Source organism: Apium graveolens, chromosome 10 (genome assembly GCF_009905375.1).
Source record: "Apium graveolens cultivar Ventura chromosome 10, ASM990537v1, whole genome shotgun sequence".
Taxonomy (NCBI): Eukaryota; Viridiplantae; Streptophyta; class Magnoliopsida; order Apiales; family Apiaceae; genus Apium; species Apium graveolens.
In genome coordinates this window covers 52,782,809-52,801,338 of record NC_133656.1, presented here as the reverse complement: position 1 = coordinate 52,801,338, position 18,530 = coordinate 52,782,809, and the positions used below count along the sequence as shown (strand labels likewise).

Sequence of the window (18,530 nt, the reverse complement as noted above, 5' to 3'; positions counted from 1 at the left end):
TAATTTTATACATTATTCATTTCATTATATTTTAACTGAATAAATTATTATTTTAATTTAATATTTTCTTATACTGATACCGAGCATTTATATTATGGGGGGTTCGACTTTTAGAATACTATTATTTAGTCATAATTAAAATTTACGATTTTAGTTCAAAAAGATTGCGTTCATACGATTATTGCTACTTTTATATTTATTATTTTTTTCACGATTATTAAAATGTTTGATATATAATTGGAGTATTCTTTCAACTAATTATTCTTGTAAATTAATTTGAATCAATTTCCTTTAAACTCTTAAAATAGTTATCAAATTATTTTTGAATAATACGTTTTCATTTTTAGTATTTTAATAATTAAAATGTCTATATGTTATTTCATTGTAATGTGTCGGAATGAATGAATATTAAAACTTAATGTCTTATGTTATGAAAGGGTGTCGGCTTTTACAAACATTATTTAGTTATATTTAATATTTATAATTTTATCGCAATAATTACGTTCATATTACAATTGTTATATTTTGTGTTTATAATTTTTCAAGATTATTAAAAAATTAGATATATAATGAGAGTATTTTTCAAGTAATGATGATTCATGTAATATTATAAATCTATTTTTGTGAAAATTTATTGAAATTATACTAACATGATAAAATAATAACAAAATAAAGAAAAATGAAATTGATTTGCTCAAAAAAAATGAAACAAGACTCGGTGAAATACATGTTTTTATGAAGTTTCTTTTAAATATATAATCGAATTTATGAACAATTTAAGTCAAATAATTAATAGATTTTATGACTTTTATTTATGGCTTTAAAAAAATTCAGAAATGTAAATTTTTGTTGTCCCATAAAATATTTTGTCAAACACAAAGTTTAATATTATAATTTCGGTAATATTATATACAATTTTCAATTTATCCTATTAACTATTACATAATTAATCTTGATAAATAGTATAATCAAATACGTATTTTTTTAAAAAGAACTCGATGCCGCGCTTAACGCAGCTTTATATCCTAGTAATTTTTAATAAATGACCAAAAATCAAATCAAACACCAAAATTTTCCAAATTTTGGCTTTGATATATTTGAATGCAATTGGTTCTATTTTTAATTTATGTACTGAAGCACAAGTAGTATTTTAAATTAAAATTATTTTTTATCTTAAATTATAACAATGGTTATAATTAATTTAGCTGAGGTCTGTGACATGGGCTTGTATTAGCCTAAAGTTTGAGGTAGCTCTTCGGTGAAGGTGAACCACTTATCAACAGGTCAGTTTCTAAATGTAAAACGCAAGGTCCGTCTGAAATTTATTATAACCAATTTTCAAAGTAAAAAATTTAACTGGTCGGGAACAATTTAAAGTTACATGTGACTTGTGAGTTCGAATTACATGTTTAACACACCGGCCTTATATATCCAACATTCCCATGCACATCACAAACAGCCCAGTGTTATTTACAGATTTTTTTTCGGGATATTCACGTTTCCTCCCGTAATCCAAATAATCAAAATTTGAAGTCCCTGATTTTGAGATCTTATTGACAAGGACCAAGAACACACAATAAGTAATAACTCTCATGAGTTTGGTGTATTTTAATTGGTCATTTAATCATAAATATTGATGTACCCCGCTGTATTTATAACAACTCAATCAATAATAAATGCACCAAAATCATGGGAGTTAGTGCTTATTGTGTGCTCTTTCTTTAGAAAAAAGGGAACAGAACTGTTTGTCCACTAGTTGGAACTCAAATGATCTACACTACTCAGACATCTATAATAGGAGTGAGCTGTTAACACACCAATACTAACACTTATGATATACTACAAGTAAAAGTGGTAGCAACTAAAACCAAGTCACAATTCTGTTCTATAAGCTACAAGTTTAACATTGTAATGCAGTACATAAGAACATCACATATGTTTTTCAACTTTCTAATCTACTTGTTCACCCTCTGTGCAGGAGAGTTTAAAAACTTAAGCCTTAGGTACATTACATGGTAGATTCATCATGCAAAGCAGAAGCACGGAAATTAGGAAAACCAAGTAAGAAACATGAAGATGACTATACGAGGAAGTGAGAAGCATGATTCTAGTCCAACTTTCCAATCCTCCTGTTCATAAAGCTGATACACAAAGCTGAAAATACACAACACCTGAAATGAAAAACCAAAAAATTTTTAGCAAGAATTTTAATCACTACAGTGATTAGTGCAGAAGAATGTACATTTTACATTCGGATGCATACAGCTTTTATGTGATGGGCCTGATGGCTACATGTATTCAATTAAATAATTATCGTAGGAACAACTTTTGTGCTCCATCTTAGAAATTGTACCACAGTGACAGTGTAAAAGCCGAGCAGACCAAACTGAAGATCCAAGAAGGAAAGTGACCGGAATTAAACTACTGAATCAGATTAATTATTGGACTAGTAATCATCTTATAGTTTATGTGTATAGATCTGTTGGCTTCTAATCCAACCTGTGACAGTAAGAGTGACAATCACAGTGACGACCACTCTTGCCCATTTAGCTCCTCACACCTTCATTTCTATGTTATAGCAAGTACCAAGTAGCTTAAAAACCAATATATCAGATTTCTGTAGTACACATATACAGGCCATAAGGATGGAGAATATCAGACTATTGATATAAGTTTCCTGGATGTTAACAGACCAGGGACACAGAAGATTTGTTTTGTTATTTTTCACAAAAGATAGATTAAGAAGAATTATAATTACCTCTAATCAAAGGCATAAGGATCATCTGCGTATGGATTCAGAGATCCTTCTGAGAACAAATCACCTATATTTGAAGGTTTCTGAAGTCCACCTCCCTTGATTCCCTGCAGATTTAATAGAGTGAGCTTAAAGTGCTTACAGTTTACAGTGCAAAGATTATCAGGTAAAATAAAAATTGCTTTTTTTTGATTTACTTTGCTAAACAAAAAGAAAAAAAAAGTGTGTCTTAATGTATTTTTCCTGAACCAAGAGCATTTGCATCACGCATATGATTGCACGCACACAAGTGCTTTCCCTAATTTATAAAGCCTCCTAAAAAACAACTGAAAAGTATTTTCTTAAAAAAAGGATAAGCTACAGGTGTTATGTGCCAAACACATGAAGAAGCCTTTTAATCAGGATGTGATATGAGTCAAAAACATATAAATCATGAAGATTCAAGATATATAAATTCTAAAATTTGAAAAAAATATATAAATAGGTTGAGTATACTTTGACAACAGTTCTGGGAGTATTTGTTCTTGGGGTCCTCCTGCTCCGTCTCTTTTCCGGATCCTAATAACACATATTGGAAGATTTAGAAGATATGTGCACCAAATCCTCCAACCATTGAATTTTATTGAAGGCTTTAAGTGCATATAGTTATGACTCTGCTTTTAAAACATACCTCAAACATGACAGTACTTTTTGTTCTTCTTCTTTTTGTAATTGTCCTTCCATTTGATGTTTCAATCTCGTATTCTCGTCGAGTTACCTGATATGATATGGGATATGTAGAGAATATTAGGAGTATACTGGATTAATATCGAATTTTACACCCTCAAGTTTTATAAACACAAAGCCACAAAAAGATGACCTAGATAGTTCTACTTCTGTGTTCAGAGAAAATTGATTGAATACATAACTAACCTTTTTACTATGTTTGGGAATACCCCTCATGCTTCCTGTATTCTCATTCTTGGTTTTCTTCAGTATGTTCAAAACTGGAGTTTGTGTTTCCCTCAGGTAAGGTGAATCCTACAATAAAGTTTATCTCAGGTATTTTACAGTTCAAAATTTCAAGATAAGAGGAAAATTTATCAGTCAATTATATAAGAGCAAAGACACAGACCTCTTCCTGTTCTTCTCTGACAACATCCAGCTGACCATTTTTGCCACTATTAGAATTTCTCGTCTTGCTTGCCGGAATGGAATAATTCTGCCATGTTATGATCTCAACAAGTGATTAAATTTGTAGGAGGTATTGTGGAATTTTTAATAAGCCATCACAGTAATCACTATAAGAGCTCATAATGACAGAAATATTCAATTATTTCATAAGGTTCAATTGACACTCAGTTGCCATACAAAATAATTATAATAATTCAATGACTACCATGTTCATTCTGTATACATAAAATGTGAACTTATTTCCTAGTATAACTCTGATAATGGACCTTCATAACGAAACTGCAACAGTGAGTCGTTTATTAGCTCTAAACATATTAAATAGAGTATGAAACTGAGCAAAATATAGATGGGTGATGGGTCCTGAGTAGCGGTTCATATTACACTTTACAGATATAATTTAAGATCAACAATCTAATTTAACTAGGAGCCATTTGCAAAATTTTAAAATAACTATCAATAAATGATGCAGGAAACTAGTTGCCGTAGGCCACTGAACAATATATTGCTGGGCCGTGACTAATGGCTTATTAATCAAAGACCAACACTACCTATGTTTTCCTGATTAAAATTTTGTAATACTACAAATGGAGATGAAACAAGATGAGAGTGAAGACAATTCTACTGCGGATAATAGTTGATATGAGCTGTCAAGGATATGAGTAATGAGTGCAATAAATGAACGTAAACTGACACAAGGAACTCTTCACGGAAACAGTACAACTATAACACTACGATGTAACTTGGGAAGAGGTCAAAAAATAACTAACAGGACACATATTCAATCTGGGTTCTTTTTTTATCATTCAAAAATTTTATCTAAGTGTATGCAATAACTAAGAGAAAATTTCATTATGCAGTTGCTGATGAGGTTGAAAAATGTTAAATACTATGTTGCAATCAATCAAGTCAGGCATGTTTAAATAAAGTAATTAGCAAGAGGAAACAGAGAAAAAGATTATGGTTGCTTCTAGATGTGAAAACAATTATAGGTGCACACCAACATACACATGCTCACACAAGTCACAACTCACAGGCAGAGAGAAGCAGGAAGATATTATCTAATTATTATCAGTTTGTCTACAACTATGAAGGAGACCTTTTTAGATTCTACTTCTTGATCCTCCTCAGGGTGGTCGCTCATTACTTTCCACTGCAACTGTAGTAAAGCCTTCTGCCTCTCTTCCTGTCATAACAACAGATCATCTTCAGAAAGAGTTCAATAAATTAACTTATAAAGAGCCAGAATGACAAAGTACTTTGGTTCTCTGGACATCTAACTCTTCCTGGAGTTGCCTACACTCATCTTTATGCTGATCCCTCAAAGCTCTTAATTGGGCATCGTGTTCCTTTCTCATTGACATTGTCTTCTAAATATATCAAGGAATCATCAGTTAGAATTATGTATGTAAGTTCACAAGCTAAAAACTCTGGTATTAATTTAATGAGTCATTTACCTCTCTTAATTCATTTTCAGCTTGAAGATTAGCATATTTTAGCTGTTCGCCATGCTTATATATAAGATTTGTTTCCTTTTCATCATGCTCCTGTTGAATTCGAGAAATCTACAAAATAGGCATATTAAAAATTTGAACAGCTTTTGTTCCAATACACTAGAAATAGAAGCATCAGTAAAATAAATTTAAGTTGATAACAGAGCTGTACAACACTCAAGCAACAGGTGAACAACTAAGCTCGTATACCAGGACAAGATATTACCAATACAGATAGCATAGCTAATTCATTAGCAATCTAACAAAGAAGGCCATCAACTATTTCTGTATGAAGAGTCATAAGCTTTTATTTTTGTCTTGGTCAAAATGGTATAAATGTTACTTTGTTTCACGTATGAGTTCTTTAGTCTAAGGATGTACAAGTACAGAACTAAACAGATTAACGAGGTAAGTGAAGAAATCCTTAACACATAATACTCATTGAGATATAATAAGCATAATATAATTTAAAAGACTCAGCACAAATAAGACTTAGTCAATCATACAATTTTTAGATGCATTCCTTGTTTAATACATAGTTACCAGTTACGTACCAAACCAGCTTGTTCTTCTTGTATCCTCTTTGAGTAATTCTTTGATTCCTCCTTGCATTCTGCAAGCTTCTGGTCACATTTTGCTTGCATTTCTTCAATTGCTTTGCCCGCCTGGGAGTGCAATTGGTTAGTTAACTCTCACAGAGATAGATAAATACATAGGGTTACAGACATACCTTTTCTTTTTCAAGGTTAATACTCTCGAGCTTCTCCACCTCATACTTTCTCTGAATGTCATTAATCGCCTAATCTCTCCACTGAAAATTGTCAGTATAAAAAAAAAAGGAAAACTCCTGAAGCATTTATAGTAAAGATAGAGGGCTGAACCTGATCGTTTTTTTGAGAAATTTCCTTTAAATGCCTTGACAATTCTAATTGTTTACTTTCTAACATCTGATCATGCTGCTTCTTAGCTTCTGCAAGATTATTTTCAGCCTTAACCAGCAACTCTTGAAACTGCAGTCAACTAGTATATTAAAAGGCCATTCAAAAGATTTCATAAAAATGCAAGGATTAGAAAACTCTAGTAGTTTATAGAACCTTGGCCTTTTCATCTTCGAGCTCTTTCTCTTTTTCCTTCTGCTGCTGAACGAGTCTATCTCTCTCCTCTGATATAATTTCAAACTGATTCAACTTTATCTCCTGTGACTCTAAACTCTGTTCATGCTTCTCTATCTCCTTTTTAAGGATATCAATTTCTTCTTCTTTTTTCTGTATCTCTTCTTGCAGTTTTTCACAATTATCTTTATTTTCAATTTCTAATTCTGATATCTTCAAAACTGACTCTTGCTGCACGCAAGTAATAAGAGGTTAAGCCCAGCAGTATAACCTACATAGTAGACGAGTTATTGAGATTTACCATTCTTTTCTCAGATAATCGAGCAGTTTTGGCTGTGCTGTTAAGTTTCTCCTCCAATCCGGTAATTACTGACTCCATGTCAATCTTCCTAGAAAGAAGACCTTCAGCTTTAGTTTCTAAAGCTAAAATTCTCTCTTCTGCTATGCGGCACTCCTCTGCATGTTGTACCATTGTGAATTCTCGCTCTTTCTGGAAATCAGTGACCTTACATCTTAAGTCTTGATTAACCAAATACAGTACATCTTTCTCAGATGTAGCATGTACAAAGCGATCATGAAGCTGATCATATTTCTTCTGAGAGCTGTGAAGACCAAGGTTCCATCCCTCCTGTGCCAACTTAACACAGATATCAAACGAACTGCTGAGCTGCTTGAAGTTGTCTGAAATGGTTAGGCTCTGGTTATCTAATTCAGTCAAGCTAACAGCCAGAATATTGACAAGATGTTCAAGATTCTTAATCTCCCCCAGTGCGATGTCCAATTTGTTGGAAAACCTTTGGTTGCACGCTAGAAGATCAATCTTTTCGTTTTCCAATTTCTCCTTGGAACAACTTAAACTGTTGAACTCGTCTTCCTTTGACTTGAAATCAAGCTGCAATCTTTCAAACTTATAATTCAAGTTCACCAAGTCAGATACTTTATTTACTATAGTTTCTTCAAGCCTTTTGATCTGGATATCTACATAAGAATGATAAATGTGGAATAAGTATCTGAAATCATTTAAAGCTTTCCTACAGAGAATTTTTCAATGGATACAGAAATTCAAAAGTGCAAGTTGATATCAAGATATTGGTGATCACAAGTAGGACATAGCAAGTAGAAACACACTCTATTGTCTGCAAAATTATTCTAGATATTTGTAACTTACTTACTGATATTACTTCCTGCATGCCGCAGAGACTGTTGATGATCTTTAGTAAATGATTTTACTCATTTGATTCAAGGTAACTTAAAGACGGAGCATATTAAGTAGGAAGGTTTTTGGCTAAGAACAAAGTACCACAAGTATTTGTATCAAGTGTTATCTTATGTTCTTTATAGGATATCACCTTCATCAAGTTGATGATCATTCCAAAAAGTTACTATACACCATACGGGAGAAATGGTTGTCCACCATGAGCAATTTCCTGTTTACACTCTGGTTTGTAAAATAATATGGCACTCAAACACTCTTTTTCGTAATTATCAAATGAACATAGTGCTCATTAAGTATGAAGTGTAAGGGTTTATTTGTGTATACAACATTATACGGTCTCTCTCCTATATACTGACTAGTTTCTTAATCGGTCCTACCAAAAAATACCCCTAGAATTATATATTAGCCGTTACCATCTGAGGACCTATTGACAAAACTAGATAAACTTTAAAAACAACTGTTGACTTCCTAAGCTATAAAACTTCAGTCACCTTGAAATAAATTGTTGCACAACAATGTTTGTAAACTACGGGATGCAATTTACCAATTTTCTTCCAGCCTAATCAAGATTTAGAACACATGAGTATTACAAAGCAATCACTTGACGAGTTTAAGAAACTGGTACAGACCTTAATACTGCTTATTTATGAGGAAACACTACAATAGAATCATAATGAATACTTTTATATATAAGATGTGTTACTTCTGATATGGCATGTTTGGAAGCCTATAACAAGAAGCAAGGCCACCTTAGACCTAAGTCCCTCACATTGGAGCTACAACTCTGGTATTTATGGTACAAAACTGTAAACACAATATGTTCATTGCATCACGCATAATGCTACAACTTTGATACAATTGGTACAAAAAGGTAAAACATGTTTCATTGTATTTGTTCCATAGGTCTTTTTAGCTGCTTATAAATTAAAAAACATCTGCCCCAGGATGCTGTTTACAATCTCAAACTTTAATGGTCTAATTTTGTGTATCCTTAAACAGAAATGATCACCCAACAATAAGATCTAGGTATTGGAATTTGATTTATAGTCCACAGATTTATTTTACCTTTATCCTCAATGAGGCAAGAGAATTTACTTCGCTCATCTACAAAACTTTTCTCCCGTTCATCCCTCTCAATGCTTAATTCTTGCAGCTGCTTTTCACCTGCATCCAAAATGTGAAATTATTTTGTAACAAATAGAGTTATAGAAATATATCTGCAAGCAGGACTATCTATAAACAAATAAGTCTGATTCTGCATCCCTAATAAGCAACTATACCTCTAGATATTCTTATCTCACATATAACTATGGAATAACTTACATTTTCCAATAGCATCGTTGGAAGATTCCAGCTTCAACGACAAAGACTTCATTACATCATTTAATCTATCGAGAGCAGCCCCTGATGTAGCCAACTTGTTTTCAAAACATATTTTGTCCTTCTCAGCTGTAAATGCATTTTTCAACAATGACTAACAAGTAAGATATCTTGAATACTAAAACTAATACGTTTATTTATCAACCGCTTTTTTAATACCTTCCTGGACCTGTGCTGATAAAAGTTGTAATGTTTCAGATATCTGATCACACAAAGCCTTTGTCGAAGAGAATTTCGACTCCAATCCACTCCAAAGCTTTTCATCTTCTTTCTGCTTCACTTTAAGCTTTGCATTTTCATTAAAAGCATTCTGCAACTTGGCTTCCAGAACACAAATGTGCTCTGTCAATTTCTTCAGCTTAGAGTTCTGCAATTTTATCAGTCAAATTATACTTCTCCCCACAGAGAACACTAAATTAAATAGAAATTTTCAGCATTAAAATCCATTACCACAATGCCTCAACATAACATTTACATTTCTGGGAAAGAAAAGGAATATGATCACAACATACCGCCAAATCAAGATCAGTTTTAGCCGAAGCTTGCTCTTTCACCAATTTCTCTGCATAATTAGCATACAATAGCGTGTTTCAGTAAAAATCTAATTAACAACCTCAAATCATCTATACATAAGCATATACAAGGACACAAATTATGAGAAAGAAAGTGCTGTGAGCTTCAAATTTTTTATACATACACGTCCATAGATACAGACATACAAACACATACAAGTAAGTAAATAATGAGAAAAACGTGCAGAGAGCTTCAATTAAGCTATACACATACAATTATAAATATATAACGAAGGAAATAATGAGAAAAAACTGCATTAAACTTCATTTCACCTCAAATTAGTTATAAATATACATATACACAGACTAATTTACACATAGAGCATCAATTCACCTCAAATTAGATATACATATACATAAATACATACTGATTTACATGTATTTACACCAAAAATGTAGGAAATTGAGAGAAAAACCTGCAGTGAGCTTCAAATTAGCGAAACTCCCCAGCGAAACCGAATCAGAAGGCCTCGGACTACTTGAAAACGTTTTCGAAGCTCCGGCGCCTGAATACGGTCGAAACTGTTCGAGACTCTTCAATCCTGACAATCCAACAAGCTTATTCATCGCACAATAAAAAACGAAACTCGATTGATCTACTCCGATCGTTTCGATTTACGATCGCACAACTCGAATCACGATCACGAGAAGTGTACGGACACGAGAAATAGAGAATTCTAGGGTTTTGAAGAGAGAGTAATGTGTGTGTGTAGAGTTTGTGTATAGTTTTGTTGAGAAAGTGGAAATGAAGGTTTGAAAAGTTGAAATGAAATGTGAGCGGGAAGTGAAGAGGTATTTATTATTTATAGGAGATGAGGTGAGGCGGTTGGATAGTTTGTTGGGGTCAGATTGTCTGCGGAGGTGACCACCGTAGTTCCGTGGAGTTAGTTCTGTGATCATGTACAATCGAAAGTCTCTAGGGTTTCGAGGGTGACTCTCGAATTTACTGTTCATATATCCGTCACTTTTTCATTTTTCGGTTCTTCCTCCCTCTCAAACTAAACCGTGCTAATTCGGTTCAGTTCGGTCCTGATTTTTCAAAAATTCGGTCTATTCGGTCATATTCGGTCCAGACCGAAATAAAATTTGGTTAGGTCCGGTTCTTGTAAAATATATTTCGGTCATGACCAAATAGACCTAATAGACCAAATCATAAATACTATAATTTTATATTCATATATTTTACATATATCTTAAAAATATAATCATAATTTTTAATTTGTAATTGTATTTATACGCTCTTAGAACTCTACATATCACCTTACTTTAATTATATTTTAGATTTTGTAATTTTTATTTTTAAAATTTTAATACAATTTTATTTATTTTTTTGAAATTCGGTTCGTTCAGTCCAAAACCGGACCGAACCGAATTATTTCGGTTCGGTTCAGTCCAGTCCATAATATAATTTCAGTCCGGTTCGGTTCAAAAAAAATGATAATTCGGTTTTTCGCTCTATTCGGTTCGGTCCAAAACCCGACCGAATGCTCAGCCCTACTTCTATGCCATCTTTTTATCTATTTTTTTAAACAAAATCAAGATTTAATTCTTTTTGGATAAAATCTTGTCAAATACCTTGTTATCAAGGTTGCTATGTGCCCATCTTTTGGGGATGTTAATGTTCTATTTTGATATTTTTGTGTGTCCTATTACGGATTCAGTAATTTTTCTGAGAAGAAAATTCTATGGTATCTTGGGAGATTTGTAAAACTCCCATCAAATTGATGGTGGATATTGCAAGAGCTTACCTTTCACAACAAAAAATTGTTCAAATTTATGAACATCGGGCGACAGATGATACTTATGTCAAGGTCAATTGTAATGCTACTTTCACAACTGGTTGAAATAAGAACTTGGTCCATTATTAAAAAAATACTCGAAATTTGACTCCATGACCCGGCCGAAAAACATCATCACATTCTACGTTTAATAAATTTAAATTACAAGTTAGGCGAAAATATCTTACCAATAATGTGAATTTTTTTAATATCATACGTAAACATAAATTAATGTGTCTGAGGTCTTTATAGAATCAAGTCAATTAATTATTTGTATTAAAATTACTAACTTCACTGGTAGCGCATTATTATTTTTGAGACTTGTCCCGATTTTAAAAATATTCAAAATTTGACATGAGATCTCACGAGATTTGTTAAAACTACGATAATATATTAAATCAATTTATTTTTCATTTTTCACTTCAAAAAAATTAGCTTTTTAAAAAGAATTATTTTAGATAAGCAATATTCATTGATAAAGATAATATTGAACAAATATTTTGAATTATTTTAATATTTTGAAATATTCAAATAAAAGTTATATAAATAAAAGTTATATATATATATATGTTAGGAATATGTTGTAGACTTGATGATATGCTACAAAAATACCTTAGTAGATTTGATGAAGTGTTATTGTAGCTTTCAACGGATAATGTACTTTGTCATCCGTTGAAAAAGTAGCTTATGTTTAAATAAGTTTTGGTAGCACATTCCTGCATATTGTAATGCCTTAGAGAACTAGAAGTTGTAGGTTATTTTAAGTCATGTTGACTACTAGATTGATATATAAAATAGGTTGACTAACTGTAAATATTATATGCCTTGTAATCTTGCATAAGTGAAAAAGAGTTAACTGCTATGGAGATGCTCTCAACGGATGTTCCACGAGGTTTCAGCGGATGATCAACTAGAGTTTCAACGGATGATGAACCAGACTCTCAACGGATAATCCAACAAAGTTTCAACGGATGATCCAACAGAGTTTCAACGGATGATCAAATTCAAAAAACAGTTGATAGTATGCAAATGGAATGTCGCAGCCTATTAACAGGTTTTTGAGAACAAAGAAGCCTTTCCACTTCCATGCTTACTTGAAGAAATACAAAGATGATGGATGGAGAAATGGAGCAGCATGTAATTAGACTAAGACACTTTTATCTTATTAGTTTGTCTTTTTATCATGTAAGTTGGTGATATATAAACCAAGAGTAGCAAGTTGAAAAAAAAGCAATTGAACTGAGAAATAGAAAAGGTTGTATATGTTAAGAATTTCTTTGTTCAATGTGTATCTTACTTGTAAACAACTGTGTGCATTCTTGCATCACAGAGTTCTCATCAATATTTATCTCTTGTGGGTAAGTTCAACCCACCAGAAAGTTTTTAATCCTTGTGTTTAATTATTTTGTGTTTGAATACATCTATATTTTCATTCCGCACTCTTGCATATTCAAACACTGATATATTTGATATATATAAGATTCATAATTTGAAAAAGAAACCAGAATTACATTCACCCCCCCCCCCTTCTGTAATTCTATTGTTATATTATTTGGGAATAACAATTGGTATTAGAGCAAGCTCTTGACACACTAAGAGTTTAAAGATCAAAACAACTAACAACGTGAGTAGGAAGGAAGCCGGAGTCAAGGTTTACAGCATAAGTAGGAAGGATGTTGGAGTGAAGATTCCTTTTCTGGATAAAGACAATTATCACCACTGGAAGGTGAAAATGCACCTGCATCTCCTCCCTCAAGATGAAAGTTATGTTGATTGTAATGAGAAAGGCCCCCATGTTCCTAGAAGAGCTGCAACAGATGATGAAGGAGCTGTTGGAAATGAGCAAACAGTCCCAAAACCAAGGTCAGAGTGGATAGATAAAGACATTGAGTAAGTGCACGAAGACAAGAAGGCTATGAACAATTTGTTCAATGGTCTTGACAGTGATATGTTTGACAATGTTATCAACTGTAAAACTGCTAAAGATATTTGAGATACAATTCAAATCGTATGTGATGGAACTGAACAAGTGAGGGAAAATAAGATGCAACTTCTAATCCAGCAGTATGAGCACTTTCATTGTGAAGACAATGAACCCTTGAGTGACATTTTTAGTAGATTTCTAAAACTACTAAATGTATTGAAGTTGCATGGAAGAGTCTATTAGAAAAAAGATTCAAACCTGAAATTTCTGAGATCTATACCAAAGGAATGGAAGCCTATGACTGTCTCTCTTAGAAATTCTCAAGATTACAAGGAATATACTTTGGAGAGACTGTATGGCATTTTAAAAACTTATGAACTTGAGTTGAAACAAGATGAGCAGGTAGAGAAAGGAAGGAAGAAGGGAGGATCTATAGCACTGGTAGCTGAACAAGAGAGTGAAAGAGATGAAGGTTGAAGCCGTGGAATCTGCACCAAACTCTAGGGTTTGTGAAGGAAAGGGGCTAGTGGATGAGCATGAAGATCATCTAAGTCAGGATAAAATGGAAGACATAGATGAACATCTAGCTTTCCTATCCAGAATGTTTGCCAAGCTCAAATTCAAAAAGAATTTTAGAGCAGCCAAGCCAAATAGAAACATGGTTGATAAATCCAAATTCAAATGTTTCAAATGTGGCTTTAGTGGTCATTTTGAAAATGAATGCAGAAATCCTGATTCTGAGAAAAAGAAGTTTGAGCCTGTAAATTATAAAAAGAAATACTTTGAACTGCCCAAACAAAAGGAATGTGCTTTCTTGACTCAAGAAAATGATTGGGCAGCTGATGGAGCAGATGAAGATGAGGAACCAAACTATGTCAACCTAGATCTAATGGCCAAATCAAATGAAATAGAAGTCAGTTCTTCAAGCAATCAGGGAAATAGAAAGAGTCTATGGTATCTCGATAGTGGATGCTCAAAGCATATGACTGGAGACTCTACCCTGCTTACTGATTTCAAGGATAGAGTTGGCCCAAGTATTACTTTCGGAGATGACAACAAAACATATACTGTGGGATATGGCTTGATTTCTAAAGATAATGTCATTATTGAAGAAGTTGCCCTAGTGGATGGACTCAAACATAATCTTTTGAGTATCATCCAGCCAGGTGATAAAGGCAACTCAGTAACATTCAATTCAAAAGCATGTGTTGTGACAAAAAAGAAATATAACAAAGTGATTCTCACTCGAGTTAGAAAAGGAAATGTGTATCCGGCTAACTTCAACTCATCAAATGCAGAATCTGTTACTTGCATTTTCAACAAAGCTAGTCAAGATGAAAGTTGGCTATGACACAAAAAGATGTCTCATTTGAACTTCAAGACTATGAATGAATTAGTCAGAAAAGACCTTGTCAGAGGCGTTCCTCAAGTTGAGTTCTCAAAAGGTGGACTGTGTGATGCTTGTCAGAAAGGAAAGCAAATCAAGGCATCATTCAAAAGTAAGCTTGAATCAACAATTGAAGAACATTTACAACTATTGCACATGGATTTGTTTGGACCAGTCAATGGGTTGTCAATCTCAAAAAAAAAGATATTGCTTAGTGATTGTGGATGATTTTTCAAAGTTCTCCTGGACTTATTTTCTCAAATCTAAAGATGAAGATAGTGAAATCATTATCAATCATATAAGACAAGTTAACAATCATCATGATCTCAAAGTTAGAAGAATCAGGAGTGACAATGGAACTGAGTTTAAAAATTCTGCAATGAGGTTATTTTGTGAAGAGAATAGGATCATGCATGAGTTTTTAGCAGCAAGGAATCCACAACAAAATGGAGTGGTGGAAAGAAAGAACAGATCTCTTATTGAAGCTGTAAGGAAAATGCTAGAAGAATCAAATTTACCAACATACTTTTGGGCAGAAGCTGTAAATAATGCATGCCACACTCAAAATATTTCTTTGGTTAATCAAGCAAAATGCATGACTCCCCATCAATTGTTCAAGAATAGGAAGCCAACAGTAAACTTTTTTCATGTCTTTGGCTGCAAATGCTATATTTTAAGGAATCAAACTGAGCATCATGGAAAGTTTGATGCCAAAGCAAATGAAGGTATTTTTGTTGGGTATGCAGTTGGAAAAGCATACAGGGTCTACAATCTCAGAACAAACATTGTTATGGAATCTGTACATATTGTGTTTGATGATAAGAAGATTGAAGGCCTGCAAGATGAAGGTTTCCATGAAAGCCTCAAATTTGATAATGTTGAGATTAACTGTGATGATAGTTATGATGAGAGTGATCAAGAAATTATTCCTAAGGATAATACAGAAAAGTCAGCAATAAATGAAGCAAAAAAATTCTACATCCGTCGAAAGATAAGGTGCATCATCTGTTGAAAGACAAACTGCACCATCTATTGAGAGGCAAAGATCAACATCCGTTGAGCCATCAATAGGAGCTGAAAGTCAATATAGATCACACATAGAAATAACCCCAACTTCAGATCAAAGATCCACAAACTCAAGGGGGTTTCTTTTAATCAAAACTCAGTCACACATCAAGACAACTATGAGGCCTCTTCATCTAGAGCTAATCTACCACAATAAAGTAAATGAACTAGAGATCACCCATTTGAACTATTTATTGGTGATACATCTTCAAGAGTGTAAACAAGGAAAGCAACTCAAGAAGAATATTTTTACAGCAGCTTCCTGTCACAGGAAGCGCCAAAGAAGGTGGAAGAAGCTTTGTTGGATCCTGATTGAGTTTTAGCTATGCAAGAAGAGCTAAACCAATTTGAAAGGAATAAAGTTTTGAAGTTGGTACCCAAGCCTAAAGGCAAGAAGCCTATGGACACCAAATGAGTATTCAGAAATAAGATGGATGAAAATGGCACAGTAGTCAGGAATAAAGCTAGATCGGTTGCCAAGGGCTATTGTCAATATTAGGAATAAATTTTGATGAGACTTTTGCTCCTGTTCCAAGACTTGAATCCATCATAATCTTTCTAGCCTATGCAGCCCATGCCAATTTTAAAGTCTATCAAATGAATGTCAAAAATGTGTTTCTGAATGAAGATTTAGAGGAGGAAGTCTATGTCAGTCAGCCTCCTGGTTTTGAAGATCCCAACTTTCCAGAATATGTCTACTATCTTTTGAAAGCACTTTATGGCTTGAAGCAAGCACCTAGAGCCTGGTATGACACCTTGTCAAAGTTTCTCTTAGAAAATCATTTCACAAGAGGTACTGTTGATAAAACTCTTTTCTTTAGAAATGTTAATGACCCTAACATACTTGTTCATATTTATTTAGATGATATTATATTTGGCTCTACAGATGAAAAACTTTGTAAAAAGTTTGTCAAATTAATGCAAAGTAAATATTAAATGAGCATAATGAGAGAACTAACTTACTTTCTTGGTTTATAAGTTAAGCAAGTTAGTGATGAAATATTCATAAGTCAAACAAAATATATTTATGATATTTTAAAGAAGTTTTACTTTATGAATTGCACATCTGCAAAAACTCTCATGGTCACTGCCACTAAACTAGAATTGAACACTACTGAAAAGTTTGTGGACATTTCAAGTTATAGAGACATGGTTGGCTCACTTTTGTATTTAACAGCCAGTAGGCCAAATATAATGTTTGCTACTTGTCTTTGTGCTAGATTTCAAGCTGATCCTAGAGAATCTCATTTAGTAACTATTAAGAGAATTTTTAGATATCTCAAAGGGACACCAAAACTTGGCATTTGGTATCCTAGAGATTCTGGTTTTGATCCAATTGGTTATTCAGATGCAGATTATGCAGGTTGTAAAATAGATTAAAAAAGTACAACATGAACTGTTAGGAATATATGTGTATTAGTTTGATGATAAGTTAAAAAAAACACTTAAGTAGAAATCTAGTGTTTGTAGCCTCAACAGATAAGATCACTTTGGCTATCCGTTGATGGAGTAGCTTTATTTAGAAATAAGTTTAGTATTGTAGCACATTTCAGTCTTTGTAAATGAGTTATAATTCTTAGAAATTGTAGGAAATTATAAGTCATGTTGACTGCTAGTGGATATGCAAATAGGAGGGCTAATTGTAAATATTTGATGCCTTGTAATTTTGTATAAATGAAGTAATATCAATTGATAAATTAAAGACCTTCAACGGATGAGAAACAAAGCCTCAATGGATGTCTTTAAAGCTTCAACGGATAACATCCATCAACGGATGAGTGCATCAATGGATAAAACTTCAACTGCTAAAGCATCAACGGATAAAGCCATCAATGGATGAAAGCTTCAATGAATGCTCAGTTCCATAGCAGTTGATAGTGACAATTCATAAGCTGACAGAGGCACATGGGTTGACAGAGATAATTGGAATGTGGTAGCCTCTTGGAGGAATCAAGAAAAAGTAGCATTTCCATTCTGGTGCAAACAAGGAAGTATTCAAAGATTCACAGATTATCTTAGATTGCATTGGACAGAGAAATGAAGAAGAAACATGTGAAGAACTATTTTATAATTGTATTTTATCTTTGTCTTCACTTGAAATACTTGGTGTTATATAAACCAAGTTGCAGCTAGTAATTAGAAGTGAATTTTCAAGAGCTGTTTAGAAAAATTCAGAGAGAAAATCATCTAGTTTGTACTAGGAAGCAGCTGTGAACAATTCTTTGTATCACAGATTTTCTGAAATACACATCTCTGGTGGAACAACAAATCCACCAGAAAAGTTTTTAAAGCCTCTGTGTTCTTTACATTTGTGTTTTGAATATACACCTGTCTGCACTTGCTTAAAGCAATTCACACACATATGTTCATCATACACTTAGCTTTTAAAACTGCTCAAAACTTGAAAAAGTTTTGAGATTTACATTCAACCCCCCTTCTGTAAATCTCATTGTTATTTCCTTGGGAATAACAATTGGTATCAGAGCAATCTCTTGACATACAAAGAGTTTAAAGATCTATTCTACTAACATCATGAGTAAGAAGGATATTGGAGTGAAGATTCCAATCCTGGAAAGAGATAATTATCATCACTGGAAAGTGAAGATGCATTTACATCTTCTCTCTCAAGATGAGAGATACATAAACTGCATTGAGAATGGTCCTCACATCCCTCATAA

At 33.2% G+C, this 18,530-nt stretch overlaps 1 protein-coding gene across 1 annotated transcript; it reads right to left on the bottom strand.

The window, feature by feature from the left end:
- Positions 1-1,781: 1,781 nt before the first annotated feature.
- LOC141688856 (synaptonemal complex protein 1-like) lies at positions 1,782-10,605 on the bottom strand. The gene is made up of 19 exons (XM_074492980.1): positions 10,115-10,605; positions 9,639-9,688; positions 9,286-9,493; positions 9,070-9,195; positions 8,812-8,910; positions 6,832-7,508; positions 6,513-6,761; positions 6,300-6,428; positions 6,149-6,217; positions 5,973-6,083; positions 5,383-5,490; positions 5,185-5,295; positions 5,025-5,111; positions 3,870-3,956; positions 3,668-3,775; positions 3,426-3,512; positions 3,251-3,313; positions 2,759-2,862; positions 1,782-2,171 (listed from the first exon to the last, which is right to left on the bottom strand). The coding sequence occupies exons 1-18, from the start codon at positions 10,263-10,265 to the stop codon at positions 2,761-2,763; spliced, it is 2,622 nt and encodes an 873-aa protein (XP_074349081.1). The 5' UTR covers positions 10,266-10,605; the 3' UTR covers positions 1,782-2,171; positions 2,759-2,760.
- Positions 10,606-18,530: the final 7,925 nt, after the last annotated feature.

Bases quoted from the DNA above. Each gene is read 5' to 3' on its own strand.
- LOC141688856 (XM_074492980.1), bottom strand. From the start codon at position 10,265: ATGAATAAGCTTGTTGGATTGTCAGGATTGAAGAGTCTCGAACAGTTT. The intron at 6,218-6,299 runs GTTCAGCCCTCT...TGGAGAGATTAG, and splicing joins TTTCTCAAAAAAACGATCAG to GCGATTAATGACATTCAGAG. The intron at 3,776-3,869 runs GTCTGTGTCTTT...ACTTTATTGTAG, and splicing joins TCAGAGAAGAACAGGAAGAG to GATTCACCTTACCTGAGGGA.